Raw genomic sequence first — 15,855 nt, 5'->3', positions numbered from 1 at the left:
AGTTACCAGGAGATTGTACACTTGCAACCAAGTGGGATGTTACAGAGCTAAATAAAGCAATGAATAGATACAAATAGGTACAGATGATAATGGAGCTACACAATGTACAAGCAAGTTCGGAAGATGATTTGGGAAATCACTGTGAGCAAGTTTCAACCAACTTGCTTGCAAGAATTTGCTCTTTCCTTTCGATATAAGCAGAAGGAAACCAACCGGCCGTTCCATTACACTCTCCTTCAGACCAGCCATTAGGTGCAACCTGTTGATCGTTCAAAAGAGAGCAGAAGCGTTTTGAAGAGATTCTAATGATTTTCTACAGTGAATGCAAAAAGAAAAACCAAATATTATGTTCACCCAGTTTAGTCTAAGAAACCTACAATTTTGCACCAGCGGGACTTGTTTACAATGAAACTGATAATATTGTTGTTCCAGTCGAGATCAATAGAGAGTTGCAGCTGAAGATGATACCATATAATATCAGCAAGTTCACACCAGAATAGCAAGATGGATTACCTGTCTAACGACAACATAGTCACCGGCAGATAGACTAAGTTCACCCTCTGCCTGTGCATCAAATGAATGTAAAACCTGAATATAAACAAATAAAAATGGCAGTGTCAAATTATTAACTGCATCAGAAAGAACTTTTGTCATGCTTGTACTAATCACCGAAAGGACACAAAATGATTACGTATCAAATAGACAGTGGGCATAGCTATTTGAAAATAGAAAATAGAAAATTTGCAAGAGAGGTGGACAAGGAAACAGTGTAGCTATCGTCATAAAAGAAGATTTATGAAAGAAATAAATTCAGTTATAGAACATGGACTGCGGGAGATAGATTTTTTAGAAAGCATGAGATGTCATTTGGTAGTCAGTTCACAGCCTTTGAGAAAAAGGTTTAGGAAAGAAACAAATTCAGTTATAAAAAGTGGAATCCAGGAGAGAGGATATAAGCTAATTCAGATGTCTGCACCTTTGATTGTCAGTTCATAAGCTAATTCAAACAGTTCACAGCATCGAACTGCTCTATGGTCAGAAACAAATCATACAGAAACTGTTTAACACAGTTAAGGCCTTACTTTTGCAACAAAAAACATATTTTTCTCCATAGCAGTCTGCAGATCATTGGGTTTATTAGAATGTTTGGTATCTATGCACTCTGTTGAATTCTGCTCAGCAGTTGAAGAAGCTGTGTATTCTAGGTTCGATTCAGAACCCTGCTTCTGCCAAATCATCTATTCCCAACAGAAACAAAACAGTACAGATTCAGAAACTAAATTTCTTCACAAAGATGCAAAATGCTGCACTAGTTTGTGTGAGTACAAGTAAAAAAAATATACACATACAAAATTTGTGGCATTGGGTTGTAATATGATGTACCTGAGCATGGAGATTGTCTAGAATTTTGGCAACACTGCGATGGTAAGATCTCTCAGCATTTACCTACATGGTAAGCACATAGTCACGTCATTCCACCTGCGACATAATGTCTGGGTAGAAAATATTAAAACTTCTACTGTCTATAGCTCACCAATAGTAAGAGAGTTAATAAACTAAAATATACTCTGAAGGAGGGTAGCAGGTTCGGATTGCTCTTCATGTCTTACACGGATCGTGGTTTTTAAGTTTGCAACAGGTCAAAAAATGACAGGGTCCTAGTACAGTATCCCGGCCAAACACTACATTACAGTTGCATCATGTGAATATCTACATAGGGATTTATGCGGTTTATTAAAGCTCACAGATATATATATGCATAAATGTTCACCTAATTTTTAAAGTGACAGTATACTATCTTATGTAGGCTTTTTATGATTTTCTTTAATATCAAGATAAAGCACATTTGCCTACCTCACAAAAGAATCAAAAAGTAATAAACCACTGAAATCAGGAGATCAGTTTTCCATATAAAAATTAACTAAAAATAAAAATAAATAAATCCCACTGTTATCAAAACATTGGCTTTTCCATTGAACAAAACCATATCTTCTCTTATTTCCTTTCCCTTTTAAGTCCATCAAGACACTGATCATATATAAGATATAATGTGGCACATATCAAAGGCATTTAAGAAACTCCAATGCCCACATGTCTTATGTGATATGCTTCCCTTCTTGATAAGCATAATCTTCTCTTTTCAGGGCATTCACCTCATTTAAATCCATAAATCTCAAGTTTTTTGGAAGTGGGAACTTTATGTTGTTGACAATTCATCTAAGCAAATCAACTCATGAGGATCAAGACATTGACAGCATGAACAGGCGTTACCATTACAAGGAGTTTTTGATGTGTTACACTTTGTTGTTGAGTGTCAACAGACGTCATGGCAGCAGTTGCTTCTACTCCCAACGCAGACAAGACAAATCTAAGATCTGAAAGTTTTGATTCTGCAACTTGAAGCTTTACTGAAGTTTCTGCAGACCCACCACTGTCCCTGGACTTCTTTTGGCGCTTGACAACTTCAGCTGCCTGCATAAGTGCATGCATATCTCAGTCGATTCAAAGGATTATGTTTCCAGTGCCTATAGACCACTAGGATGCAATCAAATATACCTGAGCTTCAACCTCTTGCCAGGTCCGTTGATACTGGTGAGTCAAGTGGCGAGCATCTTCCAGAGGGGCTCCAGAAATCATTTCCCTCAAAGGCTCTGTAACCTAATACATGCAAAAAAAATTGAAATGCTACAAAATATCAACTCTGAGCACCATATGAGTGTCTCTGGCAGTCCTAGGAGCATGAAACTAACACAGATATGAGGGAGCCTACATAAGATATGAGGAAGACATTGTAATACTTAATTTTTTTAAACAGTGACATTGGAGCATAAACAAGAGGAGCAGAAATTCATTTGCACTACCAACTGGGAATTTCCTAGAGCTGCTGCAGTTTCAATTATGCAACCCCATGAATTCTTTGTTCTATTAATATACTTCCAACGAAGATGAGACAACCGATATCCACGAAGCATTTTCTCAAAAATCATCCCACACACTACAAAGTGTGTCCAATTCTCAAGCATGCAGCAGAATAAGCTCCTTCATTCTCAAGTAAAACATATCATCTAGCATTACAAAGATCTTTAGCCAAATGGCATCAGAAAATATTATGTGGCAATCATGCCAAAACAGAACTGCAGTATGGTCATTTCTTTGTGCTTCTAATGATAGCTCTAATTCAGTTGGCCGAAAAAAAGCAGATCCCCCATTTCATCGACAGTGAGAGCAGAGAAAGTATCCATGAGGAATGACCCAAATCACATGCTACTTTGAAAGCAATCAATCATTAAGCAATTGGATTAAACATCATGAAGAAGATCCCCAAGATACTTCACCTTGTGGAATTCTTATCATAATCTATAGTATATGAGGTAATATGGATAACTGGAGAGAATAAATACATACCTGACAGGCAAGTATTTTATGCATGCTCTGCCTCTCCTTTTCCATCATTTTGTGTGAAGAGCCAAAGTGGAGAGAGGCCCTTGCAAGATAAGTACCAGCACTTTGATTCTCATCTCCATATTCGGAACACTCATCAGCTAGCTTTTTTACTATGAAAATGAAACATGATATTTCTGTCAGTCCTTACATTGGACGAAGTCCAGTTAAATATAAGAACATGATCTCGATTACCTATTTCCATCTGCTTTGAGCCAGTATAGATTAGACCCTCTATACCTCGTACAAGATCCCTCTGAAAATGCTGAATTTTACAAACAATTCAGAGAATGGCATCAGGCAGCTTTTTCAAAATCAATTGCATCTTTAAAAAAAGGTTAATTATTCATATTCGACAATACCTTTGCAGCCCTGGTAGAACTATAGAGTTTCTGAAGCTGTTCATGACACTGAATATCTGCTTCATCAGTAATAGCAGAACTACTGCCAAAACGTGCACTTAATACCTGAGATACAACAAGAAGTCGTCATATTGTAATTACGATGAGAACATGACTTCCAGTTCCCCAACTTAAATTTGTTGAACTAGCAGCAAATTCAAGAAAAATTGGTCTGTAGAAGAGAGAAGACAGGTTAAGGAAAAGCAAACTTTTCATTGTATACATGCACACATTGTTGAAAATAACTGAAAAAACGATTCCTTTTAAGATTTTCATTTCTAACGTGATTCTCCACTTTCTATCCATTAATAGTAGAAGAATTGTTATTCGTAGATGTCATGCAACGACATGTTTGTACCTGCTCGGACTAACCTCCGAGCATCTAAGCTCCTGTGACGTTCAATTGAAGGAATAAACAACTCATATAAGACCATAGATTTACAAGACGGGAGGAGTAAAAAAAAGAGTAAGATACAAAACTAATCGCTTCCAACCCTGAAATTATAAATACAGAAAACAAATATAATTGTAAACAGAGCAGCTGAAACAGCAGGATGGCCTCGGAGCCACACAATCATTTAACCACTAACGACCCTCACCCCAAGCAAATTCACAAAACAAACCAAAGCAGAATTCTCAAAACCCAGAAAAAGACGCACCTCCTGCTGTTTAGCCACTTGTTCCCTGAGCTTGCTCGCTTGCTTTCGGATCGTCTCCATCAAACACCTCTCCCTCCCTCACCTCCCCCTCCTCAACGCATTCACCCATCAAAAGGAGGAGACAACGAGTCGAAGGCAAGCATGGCTTCTCTTCTCTTTACGATTAAGAAACTCAAACAAATATCGTCTGGAAGCTTTCGAATATCTCAGGAACAAGAACCTCGGAGCCTATTGGAAGGAACCGGGAACATGTACACCGCCCTAGATCCGCGGAGAGGATTCTTTACACGGACAGAATGGACAATTGAGAGAATCCAAATCGGAAAGAAGCAACTGTTTGCCGACAAAAGCTGCAACTGCGAATCGGTAGAAACTGACGGGGAATTTGGAGGTCAGTTACATGGCTCGTCCCTCGCGCGTTACAGAAACGCACGTGAGATGGCGGCAACAAGGTATTACTGTAATTTATCGAGTGTCATCGCTGGTTGTTACGTCATCAGTGGAAAGGTGGCCGAAAGGCGGAAAGTTCTCCATTTTTGGTTTTGTTTCCTGTCCTTTCTGATGAGAATTGACTACGAGGACTCACCTTATCTGAAAAGGTGTTTCGGTCTGTTCCTGACCGTTGTTCTGGTGGCCCTACATTAGAGAAATTAATGGTACGTGTGCCCCTGATAAGGACGCCCTAAGACCGTGCACCACGTTAAAAATATAATATTTAATTTTATAGTAAACTAATTATCTCAATGATCCGATCATGATCGATGTTTGTTTGAGATAACAATTGCTTAGACGGCTAAGATAACCGTTGATCGAACGGTTGAGATAATTATTGATCATAATTAAACAGCTAAGATGATGTTTCACACCAAATGATTTTTCATATTGGATCAACCTTCTCATTTAATATATTCTTATAATTATATCGTAATTTTGACATAATGGACCATTGCTCACATTGCCTCTACATTGCAACCCGAAAGAGTAGTCCCCTCCAGTTGAGTAATGAGGGGTTTGACTCTTGGGGTATGTTTGGAACTCGTAAAAAAAAAAAAAATTGATCATTATAATTCTTAAAAATAGTTAGTAAAAATAAAATAATGATCAAATTCTTCTTTTCACTATCTACTTCCGATTAGATCGACCCGACACAATTTTTTCATGTACGGGGAGTCCGATCCAAGTTCAATTAAGAAACAACTGTATATCAAAAAATCTTAACCCAAGTAGTGCCAGATCAAACAAAGAGTATTTGAAACAGCCAAATTAATAATGGCCACCCCTCTCAATTACTACCACTACCCTCAACACCCACAAAAGTACAATATTAATAGAATCTTATTTCTAAAGATAAAAGAAACAGAGCATGATTTCAACCTGAGTTCTCTGTCTTTCCCAGCTTCTTTTGATCATTGCAAGTTTATAAATTTTCACATATATTAAGAAAGGAATAAATAGATAGTGTTAGAGAAAGGGAGAACTTACCATTGCCAACTCATAGTCTTCAACCACTACCACCAATGGAGGCACGGGCACCCTCCCCAAAGACCAGAATTTTTGTCTTGAAGGTGGCTGTCCTTTCCAAATAGGGCTTGGACTGCTTTAGAGATCTACTTTCAGAAGGGGGTGTGAGGTATTACTAGATGTCAAGCAAGAGTTGGCTTCTTCCATACCTAGAGAAACCTGATCCTGGTTTTTGCAAAAGCTGTATCATGAGAAGCCTAATGAAAATGATCTTAGGTGTAGAATGATACTGTTCTATCAGAGTTCGGACCAAACGAACTTGGAAGAGGCTAAGGATGATATGAAAGAGCAGGAACCTAAGTTGTGAAATTGGTGCAGCAGACCTCTGTAAGAATGAAATCTAATATCCACAGATTTTCAAGTACACTTACAATCTTTCATGACTATATTATGCATTTCCCTGCTATGAACAAGAAAACTGCATCAATCATGAAGAGTAGATTACACCTTACCTGATATTTTCACACTTAGACAAGTTAAGTTCATCTAAACTCCTAGCTAACCGTCTGGCACAAAAACCCCACAACTGCAACAAGGCAATGTATGACATAAAACTATAAATTACTTACACAGGAGTTTCCACGTCCCATAGGAAAACAACAGTTGAAGGCAACCCAACAAAGCAATTGAAATGAGAAACTTGGCATCCATTAACAGATGTGCACAGCTTTGGTAAAATGTCATCAGGAATCAACCCATACACATGAATGGTGGCCTTTAGAATACAAAGTACACATAATGCTCTTCCTATGATCAGAAGTTCCAATGGCAAAAAGTCCTGAGTATGTGGAAATGAGAATGTTTGAAACGAAGGAGACAGGGTAAAAGAATTTTATTGATAACCCATCTTTCCCGGACTTCCTTCTTTATTAGAAAAGACCACAATTTTCCATGCAATTATCCTCTTTTTGACGAATCTGGCAATTTAGATGACTTTCATGTAGCTTTTATTCCAAGCTGTACATCAATGCCATCCCCATGCCTAAACAATGTGGAGCCCAGAGTAGTCATAAAATCATGATCCAAATACTAGCTCCTTCAAAGATCCAACTGGAGATCTGTACCCATAAGCTTTCGTGTCCCTCCACAGAGCTATTCCTGAAAGAGAAAGAAGCAACTAAACTAGAAGTTTGTTCTCATTATATCATGTACCCTTCACATTATCCAGATAACAACAATAACAAATGCTAATGTTTTTCAAAACACGCATAAGCATTTGTTGATAATTTGCTACCAGGGCCAGCAAGAATAGAACTGATATAATCAATTGTGTCCAAAAAGTATTTTAGCTCAAGTCAAGCAACAAAAATTCTATCTTGACGTATCACAGATCCTAATGATTTCAAGAGAATATATTTTTCTTTCAGTAATATGACAAATCCATTACCATCATAAAGCTATCAAACTAAAGTGATTAGTATCAATCTGCAAGACCAACTTCATCAATCTGTAAGTCGGTAACTAAGTAAACAGAATCAGCTAAGACAACTGACCTTTCAATTAGCACGATTACAAAAACCAAAGAAATATTTGCCTTTGTATTCCATTGATTACCTCAAAATGGGATGTTATATATATTTAGCTAAGTGCAGAAAATAACTACATACAGACACAAAAAAAAAAAAAAAAAAGTTGGGAAGCTCACCTATCCAGGTAGCTAAGCTAAAAGCTGCAGCCAAGAAGAATTCCTTGCTGATGCTTTTGAAGCTGGGATGATAATCCAGTAACTTGAATTACTTTAACAGCTCAACATGTTTTATCAAGATGAATACTAATAAGGAAACTTCTTACCAGTACATGCATGCTAGGTTCCCTAGTCCCATCAGTACTGAAGCCCAACTGGAACCAGTAAACCTGGAAAGTACATATTTTATTTTTAAATCAATCACTGATTGAAAAAAATAGGAAGAGCCATTTTACTTTTTTAAGTATTATAGTAAGCAGAAGCCAATCAACAGTAGTTATCTTCAGTAAACAAAGGAGGGGGGGTGTGTACCACATGAAGTCACGAATGAAAAGTGCTCTTGGAATCATAAGACCATTCCCAATCATGGCAAGCAACATTGAGAATGCAGACAAGCCTCTGATGTTATCTGGATTGAGAAAATTTGTCCACTGAAAAAGGCAGAAACGCAATTACCAGCATAATGGATGAACCAGAAATGCAATTTGTCCAGTTGATATTTCTTAACAAAACAGAGATTATCTCAAATACCATCTGTGCAATTGGCATCCACATGAAGAGTAGAGTCGCAGTCCAACCAGATGTAGAGCCCAAAATTTTGACACCCGGCTCTGGGAGTTTGTCTATTCGTGCCTGCAAGGTCTCACCAACTGCACAATCAAAATGTATCCGGCAAGCTCATTCAGAAACTGCCAACTAAGAGAGAAAGCAACGGACAAATAAAAATGAGTACAGACTGAATCAAAGATAACAGGTGTCCATGGCAGTTTCTATAGGCATTTAAATTTCAGGTAAGTTATCTTTGCCTTGAAAAGAACGAGGTTTACAATCATTTACTTCCTTTACTGATGAACTAAATTGATTTCGTCCAATAGAAACAAAAGACATATAAAACTCACCAAACCAACAGCTAGAAGGGCCACAGAGAAGGCAATCAACCCAGGTAAAATGCTGTTGGGAATAAAGGGAACAAACGTCGACCACATTACCTACAAAACCATCGAATAGAAAGAAATTAAGATTCTCATCTTGTAGAAAGACTCGCCGCTGAAGAATTCAAAATTTTACCAGGAACTCACTTGAGGAAGAACAGAGACACCTCCGATAGTTATAACATCTTCCCAAAAACTCCATATCCCAGCATTAAGCCAGTTAAAATAATTCAAGAAATTCAGAATGAGCCCGGACGCAACAGCGACTGAAGTGACTATGAATTGAGGTAAAGGCATAGCTTTAGCAATCGCCAGTTGCACAATAACAACATAAATAGATATAACTCCCAAAGTCTGTACAAAAATAGCTTCTGTCTCTCTCTTCTTTGCGAAGTAGGAAAGAAGGGAAAGGTTCCCCAGCAGACCCGTCACCATACCCTGTGAAACAGGAAAAGAAAAAGAGGGGAAACAGTTAGATATTCGAACATGAAACGGAAAAGACGAATGATCCAAAAGGAAAGAGAATTACAAGCCATGGAACTGCAAGCAGAGAGGCACTGTTTCCCGCCAAAAGATTCTGAGCGTTGAGTACGATCTGTGGAAGCTGTAACAGAAAAAACGGGAAATTGGACGCGGCAGCAAATTTGGCGGTTAAATAATCCCACTGCCGGTTGCTTTCTCTCGTCTCTAACGCTCCCTGATCGAAGAGAAAAACATGAGAAACTCCAGAGCTTCGTTTTCACTACCCTTGAGCCGATCATACAACAAAAAGGATTCCCCATACGCAACAAGCACTTACGACGAATTACCTTCCCAAGGGGGTAATAAACGTCGGAATCTACGGAACGGCAAGACTTAAGTTTCAGTCGATGCAAATTTGGAGCCGAACTGAAGAACCAAGAAGCAACAGTCAACCGCTCGCAAGATTCAGACGAAACGTTGTGTTCCGGGACAGCAACAGACGATTTCAAGGAAACGGAGTACAGTGGTTTTGACGAAGCGAGCAGAGAGGACGAACGACGAGAGAACGAAGAGGAAGGCGCCCTTGCCAGGGGCAGACACCCTGCCATAAGCCCGCGCGCGACCAGAAAGAGCCTGAAACAGATCTATGAACGAAACGAATCGCAGAGAGTCTCAGTGTTCGTCAGTGGGCTTCTCTCGGGTGAGAGAGACTGAAAACCGAAAGTCTGGAACCGCGGGAAAGCAGTTGAGCTCGTGAACTGAGAACGGAAGGCACTGTAGAACGAGAATAGAGATTGGTGCTCGAATCTTGAATTGAGGCGTGTCTGGTTTTTTGTATAAGCGGGCAATAATAGCGATCTCAGAATGGATCCATGTTCGGATCCGGATCCCGGGTATATCGGATCTTGAGCTCAATTACACCAAAAACACGCAAAGAGATATATTATAATAAACATTTTTTTTTATTAATTGTCTCTTAATTTAATATTTTCATAATTTATAAAATTAATTATTTTTAGCATAAATAGAAATTCCACAACACAAAAAACTGATAAAATGACAAATTTTAAAAATATTTAATAAAAAATTAGTGAATTAAAAAATAGTTCGTTTATTGGAGAGCGAAGGAAGCAGTGTCTCTCCGAAAAAACAACACAAAGCGTCGACCTGCGAGAGGGCGGACAAGACGCCTCTGCATCGTGTCCCGGCGAGGAATTTCCCAAGCGGGGGCGATATCTCATCGGAAAAGGATGCAAATACGCCGTTTTCCTGTGGTTTCTCGATAGGTCCAAATGTGAAATCATTCTCATCCTAATGATGCGTGATCTTATCTTCGGATTCCTCTGCAAAATTCCGACAAACGCCTTTCCAAGCCTAGTTTATTGCGAGTTAGATGAAAGATTAGATATTTGAAACGAAATTCTTCTTCTCGCTTCGTTCCTACTTGCGGGGCTTATTGAACATTCTCTACCTCTGTATACCCCTTCAGTGGAGCAGGACGCAATCGTAAACCTCCGACCTTCCAATCCCAACTGCTCCCAAGAATATACACAAAACAACTCTTCTCATCCCCACAAAGTTCATACCTTGTGACGCCTAACAATTTGCTTAAAATGCATGAGTTTAAAGTAGCAAATCACCCCTTGTTGAAATCAGCTTAGAAAAAACCATATCTTTCATATACTTTTGTACAAATTATCCGAGAACTTACAAAACCCTCGGCAGCCATTAAAATGCCTAGGTGATAGTCCTATTATACTCGAACCGATTATAGATAGGCCGTGTTCGAAAGAAAAGGGCTAAGCTAGAAGCAACACCCACTACACAGATGCACCCCCACCATAGAAATGTCTCCTTGTAGCACTGTCTACCCATGCACACTATCGCACCCTCCACCAAGACAGTGTTATGCCTGCCGGAGGAGCTGCCATTGGCGTCGTAGATCAGAGCGGCAAGGGATCCATAAACGAGGGAGCCGAGAGGGATATTAGTGATCAGAATGTTGTGGTTGACGCCGAAGCTGTTGGGGCCGAAGAGCTCCGAGGTGATGGATACGGCAGCGGCGAAGATGAAGCCGGAACTCAGACCGACCAGTCCCGTTCCGATTTGAAAAGCCTTCTCGTCGGTGGTTGTGGCAAGTAAGAAGAAGGCCACTGGCATAGGCGCCAATGCAATAGCCAACCACCCTGATCGCGCGGAGAAGACCTTCCTGTCCATGCGAAAAAAGGCCTTAATATTGTTAAAAATATTATTAATGGATCGTTTTGTGCTAAAATGACTATTTTTTTTACTTTAACAAATCTTTAAAATATCCTTAAAAATTACGATTAAATTGTAGAGTGGGAGGAATAAGCTACTCGCGGAGGAAGTCGGGGGCGGCGGAGAGCAGCCGGCCGAAGAAGGAACAGGCGGAGTAGAGGGTGACGAGAGCCTCTGTGTCGGCGGCGTAACCGAGAGACTGCGCGATCTGGCCGAGGTTGTTGCTGTAAACAAGCCCCACGGTCCCGCCGCAGAAATACGCCAGGTAGTAGAGCCAGAAATCAAGCCTCCTCACCAGCATCTTCGCGGAGTGTTCCTCCCCCAACACGCTCAACTTGTCCCCCTCCAGCATATTTTCACAGAACCCACCGCCGCTGTCTTTGCTTCCCTTCTTCATGCCGGCACCGCCGTTCTCCTTCCCCACCAGCTCCTTGTGCAACTCGAGATCCTCCACGTCGACCAGATTGAATCCGGAGCCCTGGAGGCGGAGGCTGGAGTAGATGGTCCGGTTGGCCCATTCCCTGGCGTAGATGACCCCCGGGATGAAGAGCGGGAAGGAGAGCATGAGGAGGGCCCCGACGAAGAGAAGACGGGCTACGGTGAGACCGGGGGCGAGAGTGTTGAGGACTAGGAGGTAAATCCCGGCGAGTAAAGCGAGAACGTAGAGGAGGAGGAAGACTAGGGAGTCGCGCCGGGCTTCGTCCTGGGAGACGGGGTGCTGCAGGTCGGGTTGGCAGAGAATGGGGAGAAGCACGATGACGGAGACGACGAGCGGGACGAGGGCATTGAGGAGGAGGTATAGGGCGTTGGAGTCGAGTGGGACGGCTCTGGCAAGGAGAGTGTACAGCGCCGGGCTGACGCCGTTGTAGCTAACAGTGAGGGAGAGGGCGAGTGCGCGGTTGACACTGAAGTTCCGGATGCAGAGGACGAAACAGACGGTGTTGAACCAGCAGATGCTGCAGCCGGCGATCAGGCAGAGGAAAAACACCTATCGGAAAACAAGAATGAGCTTTGACTTCGATTGACCAACCAAAATAAGTCAAATAATTAGGAAGCAAAAAGTCAAAGTAGAAGTGGGAACGTGGGTGGAGGAGGCGATCCACCGCTGAAATCGTGCCTTATCACCCAAAGGAGGTTGTTCGCACGTGGTTGGGTTCGTTAAAACACGTGCGGCTCGTGACTCTTCTCCTTTTTGGCTGCCATTGCCATTGCTTGTTGGAGCTGATGACGCGGCAAGAAGCAACTACGTACCCCGGAAGGCCGCGCCAGATTACCCAAGTGGATTTGACTGCTGATCGGATTGTTAATGGACAAGTCACAGATTCGTGGAATTCTGGGTTGTCTCCTCCGACGAGAATCAGATAAAGCAGGACAGATGAAAACTGGGTAAGATTTGCGAGCATTCGAGTAGCAGAGCTCTGCTAGTTCCTCGAATCTTTTTTTTTTTTTTTTTTTACTGTGGATAAATGAAAACTCGAGAAGGTGAAACTCTCCGATTAACGCGATGTGAAATTAATGAATGGGTTATCGGGTCACAGCGTAGTCTAATCTGCTGGAGGAGACGATGACTGCTGGGTGGTTTCCGGTCGGAATCAATGTGATTTATGAGCAGATAGGGGTCTTTATCTCTTAGAACACAAATTTCCGTTTGAAAAGATGGAGGGGATGAGGAAAGAGCGGTGGTTCCCTTACTACTCATTCACTGAGAATCGTGGCAGAGCGGACAAGAACGGATAATGGAGGGGAAACGGGGGGAGGTCGTTGTCTTGGTTCAACTCGTTAGGAAGATTTTGATTTGGGCATAACTATTCGTTAGAGAAAATTTTCAGAAGAAACGGAGCACCAAAAAAATTAAAAAAAAAACAATTTTTTGATAGTAACATTAAGAACAAGCTGATAAAACTCTGTTCACAATCACGAGTAGAAAGAAATGAAGAGGAGATTTTAATAGGAAAATATGAAAGATGAAATCCTACAAACCCTTTTTCGAATTCTGAGTTTAATTTTTCAATAAGAATAAACGAGCAGGCAATACGGACGCAGAGACCAAGTCGAAGTTCTGCTTCTGCAGCAGGGTTCATCGTTGCGCATGATGATGCACTTTCAATGAAAACAACAAATGGAGATGCAAAGAGATTGAGAGAAAGAGGAGAGGGATGAAATGATCCAAATTAAACAATTACACTCACCATGAAATACGGCAACGAGAGGAGATTCTGCAAAACGAGCCACTGCAAGCCGTACCCAACAATCCCCATGAACGCCGCAATAAACAGGACAACGGGCAACGGAAGACAAAGCAAAGCAAGACCCGACGACCAGCCAAACGCCTTCCCGAGGTCCGACGCCACCGCCAGGTAATTCAACTGCACCTGAGAAACCCCCAGAACCGATTTCAAATTCGAAGAGTAGGCCGAGAAATCGAAATTAGTCCCTGTAAACGCCTGGATCCAAATCGTGGCCACCAGAATCATCCATTTCCTCGACTGCCCAGCCATGGCCGACCACAGGCACCCGACGGAATCTCCAACGCCGAAGATTCCAAAATCCCCCGCCGGGGAGCTTCTCTTCTTCTGAGTTTTTTGGAGCGGGAGGCGCTCCGGGTAGAGCCTGCGCTTCTCAGAGTCCCGTCGTGGCCGCATTTATACCCAGCGTTCCTCAAATTCCAAAACCTTTTTGCGTCGCTTTCCTCATCGATTACCGGTTTTCCCCTGTGATTGCTTCTTTCGCTTTCATTCTTCTTTTAGTTTTTCGGTTTTTTGTTTTTTTCTCTGTTACGAAGGACGATGAGCGAATTTAAGCCAACTGTTCTAGACCATTATTAAAAATCATCCAAATCAGAATTTCGATTAAAATTCCGATTGATTATTGAGATCAATATCGATTAACGGTCAAGATAAGCCAACTGTTCTAGACCACTACTAAAATCAAAGTATAGGAGTAACACCACACTGGAGTGTTACTTATGCACCACACTAGGAGAGGATGGTAAATAAGTGACACGTGGCACCATAATATAAAACAAGTTACATTATCATCCACATTTTAATATCTCATAAGTTAGACTTAGTTTTGCCACGTGTCAAAATTTTGTCTTCGAAGGCCAAATAATAAAGAAAATAAAGGAGAAAAAAGGTCCACCAAATTCTCACATCAAAGTCGCAACAAGTAGATCATCCCTGTTGTTACTCTATCGCAACTTCCCGTTGTCACTCCTTAAATCACCTCAAATTCGCAACAAGTAGATCATCCCCAGCTTGAAAGTCTCATTCATCGCCATTAGTGTTTCGATGTAAACATGTGTGAGATAGGAAATATCAATGTGAGACATCAAGATAAAAGTTAGCTTCAACAGATCTAGTGGAATATCTTGATCTCCAAATCAGTTTCATACTTGAATTACCAAAGAGAGAGATATAGTGTCTCTCCACATTTATTTCTTTTAGTGAAAGGAAAAATGACAAATATTGTTGACATAGAAAAAGGAGAAATTATAGGATCTTTAGGGAAGTGAAGTGAATTCGGAATTACTCTCATTTACCCAAAATAGTTAGTGGGCGCACAAGAGGGAAAGTAACACTTGCTCGAGTATAAAACGAGTGAAAGTGAATTATGAGGGTTTACCTAGTTCATTCACTTTCACTTGCTCACTTGACGGCTGACGCTCTCTGCGTCTTCCTCTCTCTTCACACTCCATGCATCCTCCTCTCTCGCAACCCTCTCTACCCTCCAACCCTCATCTCTCGCTCGCTCTTTGCCATCTCACTGTGCTACCATGCCCTTGACATCGAACCTTCTAGCCGTCTCAAATCCTCTCTTTTTGTCTTCTTTTTGGCTTTAGTTTCCTTCTTGCATTGTTTTTCTTTCTTTGATTTCCCTAAAAAATTCTCCCCATTCAACTTCGATTTCCCCGAATTTTCCTAAAAATTAGAATTAAGAAAATGTAGATATTTTTGTTTATAAATTATAAAAATAACCATATTTGTTTAGATATTTTATTATTTATTTACTATAAGTAATTAAACAAATAGTTTTATTTTACTTCATAATTTTTTTATTAATTTATATTATACTAAATTTTATCTTATGTTATTAATAAAATACCATATTTATTTATTTATTATATTCATTACTATTAATACTATATTAAAATAATAATTTAAGAGTGATAATTAAGATATTATTAAAGTAAGAATTTGATCAAGTATCTAGATTTTATAAAAGTAAATATTTTTGTTTAATTATTCTATATTTTTAATTTAATTTAATTAATAATTAGGGCTTTAACTATTAATTATTGTATACAATGTATCTTAATTTATTAATAAAACACCCTACTTAATTATTTATTATGATAATATATTTTAATATTATATTAAATTACTAATTATAAAAGTAACCGTGTTGAGCCCTTTACTCTCCATTTCTCATCTTACTCATTCTTATTCGGCAACATCTCTAATCGGTTTTATCACGCCTTGCTAACAGCCAAACTC

At 40.2% G+C, this 15,855-nt stretch overlaps 3 protein-coding genes across 4 annotated transcripts; all 3 read right to left on the bottom strand.

The window, feature by feature from the left end:
* On the bottom strand, positions 1–4,891 carry LOC137948248 (SH3 domain-containing protein 2-like). Its single transcript, XM_068794259.1, has 10 exons — positions 4,502–4,891; positions 3,804–3,908; positions 3,637–3,706; positions 3,406–3,554; positions 2,557–2,658; positions 2,272–2,472; positions 1,384–1,446; positions 1,083–1,238; positions 514–588; positions 1–259 (listed from the first exon to the last, which is right to left on the bottom strand). Exons 1-10 carry the CDS (start codon positions 4,559–4,561, stop codon positions 137–139), a joined length of 1,104 nt encoding a protein of 367 aa, XP_068650360.1. The 5' UTR covers positions 4,562–4,891; the 3' UTR covers positions 1–136.
* Positions 3,780–13,938, bottom strand: LOC137948247 (protein NUCLEAR FUSION DEFECTIVE 4-like). 2 transcript variants are annotated; one of them, XM_068794258.1, is made up of 4 exons: positions 13,549–13,938; positions 11,458–12,347; positions 10,860–11,309; positions 3,780–3,813 (listed from the first exon to the last, which is right to left on the bottom strand). In XM_068794258.1, exons 1-4 carry the CDS (start codon positions 13,855–13,857, stop codon positions 3,780–3,782), a joined length of 1,683 nt encoding a protein of 560 aa, XP_068650359.1. In that variant the 5' UTR covers positions 13,858–13,938. The 2 variants fall into 2 exon arrangements, with proteins under 2 accessions (XP_068650359.1, XP_068650358.1); XM_068794257.1 differs by lacking the exon at positions 3,780–3,813 and having other exon boundaries at positions 10,829–11,327; positions 11,455–12,347.
* Positions 6,655–9,854, bottom strand: LOC137948717 (maltose excess protein 1-like, chloroplastic). Its single transcript, XM_068794866.1, has 9 exons — positions 9,448–9,854; positions 9,168–9,335; positions 8,786–9,076; positions 8,606–8,695; positions 8,238–8,339; positions 8,019–8,137; positions 7,814–7,876; positions 7,668–7,729; positions 6,655–7,120 (listed from the first exon to the last, which is right to left on the bottom strand). The coding sequence occupies exons 1-9, from the start codon at positions 9,706–9,708 to the stop codon at positions 7,038–7,040; spliced, it is 1,239 nt and encodes a 412-aa protein (XP_068650967.1). The 5' UTR covers positions 9,709–9,854; the 3' UTR covers positions 6,655–7,037.
* Positions 13,939–15,855: the final 1,917 nt, after the last annotated feature.

Source organism: Aristolochia californica, unplaced genomic scaffold (genome assembly GCF_029961685.1).
Source record: "Aristolochia californica isolate CCGP_79_NKW_82.1479 unplaced genomic scaffold, dmAriCali1.0.hap1 SCAF_13, whole genome shotgun sequence".
NCBI lineage: Eukaryota > Viridiplantae > Streptophyta > Magnoliopsida > Piperales > Aristolochiaceae > Aristolochia > Aristolochia californica.
Note: the sequence above shows the minus strand (reverse complement) of the source record. Positions and strands in the feature narration are given on the sequence as shown.

What these genes read in the sequence shown, in the direction of transcription:
- LOC137948248 (XM_068794259.1), bottom strand. Translation starts at nt 4,561, where the DNA reads ATGGAGACGATCCGAAAGCAAGCGAGCAAGCTCAGGGAACAAGTGGCT. An exon ending in GTTCTACCAGGGCTGCAAAG is followed by an intron (nt 3,707 to 3,803) that starts GTATTGTCGAAT and finishes TGTAAAATTCAG; the next exon opens with CATTTTCAGAGGGATCTTGT. An exon ending in ATATGTTTTTTGTTGCAAAA is followed by an intron (nt 589 to 1,082) that starts GTAAGGCCTTAA and finishes GTTTATATTCAG; the next exon opens with GTTTTACATTCATTTGATGC.
- LOC137948717 (XM_068794866.1), bottom strand. Translation starts at nt 9,708, where the DNA reads ATGGCAGGGTGTCTGCCCCTGGCAAGGGCGCCTTCCTCTTCGTTCTCT. An exon ending in TTCATTCGTGACTTCATGTG is followed by an intron (nt 7,877 to 8,018) that starts GTACACACCCCC and finishes TGTACTTTCCAG; the next exon opens with GTTTACTGGTTCCAGTTGGG. An exon ending in TAGCTTAGCTACCTGGATAG is followed by an intron (nt 7,121 to 7,667) that starts GTGAGCTTCCCA and finishes TTTCTCTTTCAG; the next exon opens with GAATAGCTCTGTGGAGGGAC.
- LOC137948247 (XM_068794257.1), bottom strand. Translation starts at nt 13,857, where the DNA reads ATGGCTGGGCAGTCGAGGAAATGGATGATTCTGGTGGCCACGATTTGG. An exon ending in TCTCGTTGCCGTATTTCATG is followed by an intron (nt 12,348 to 13,548) that starts GTGAGTGTAATT and finishes GTTTTCCGATAG; the next exon opens with GTGTTTTTCCTCTGCCTGAT. An exon ending in CCCGACTTCCTCCGCGAGTA is followed by an intron (nt 11,328 to 11,454) that starts GCTTATTCCTCC and finishes CAATATTAAGGC; the next exon opens with CTTTTTTCGCATGGACAGGA.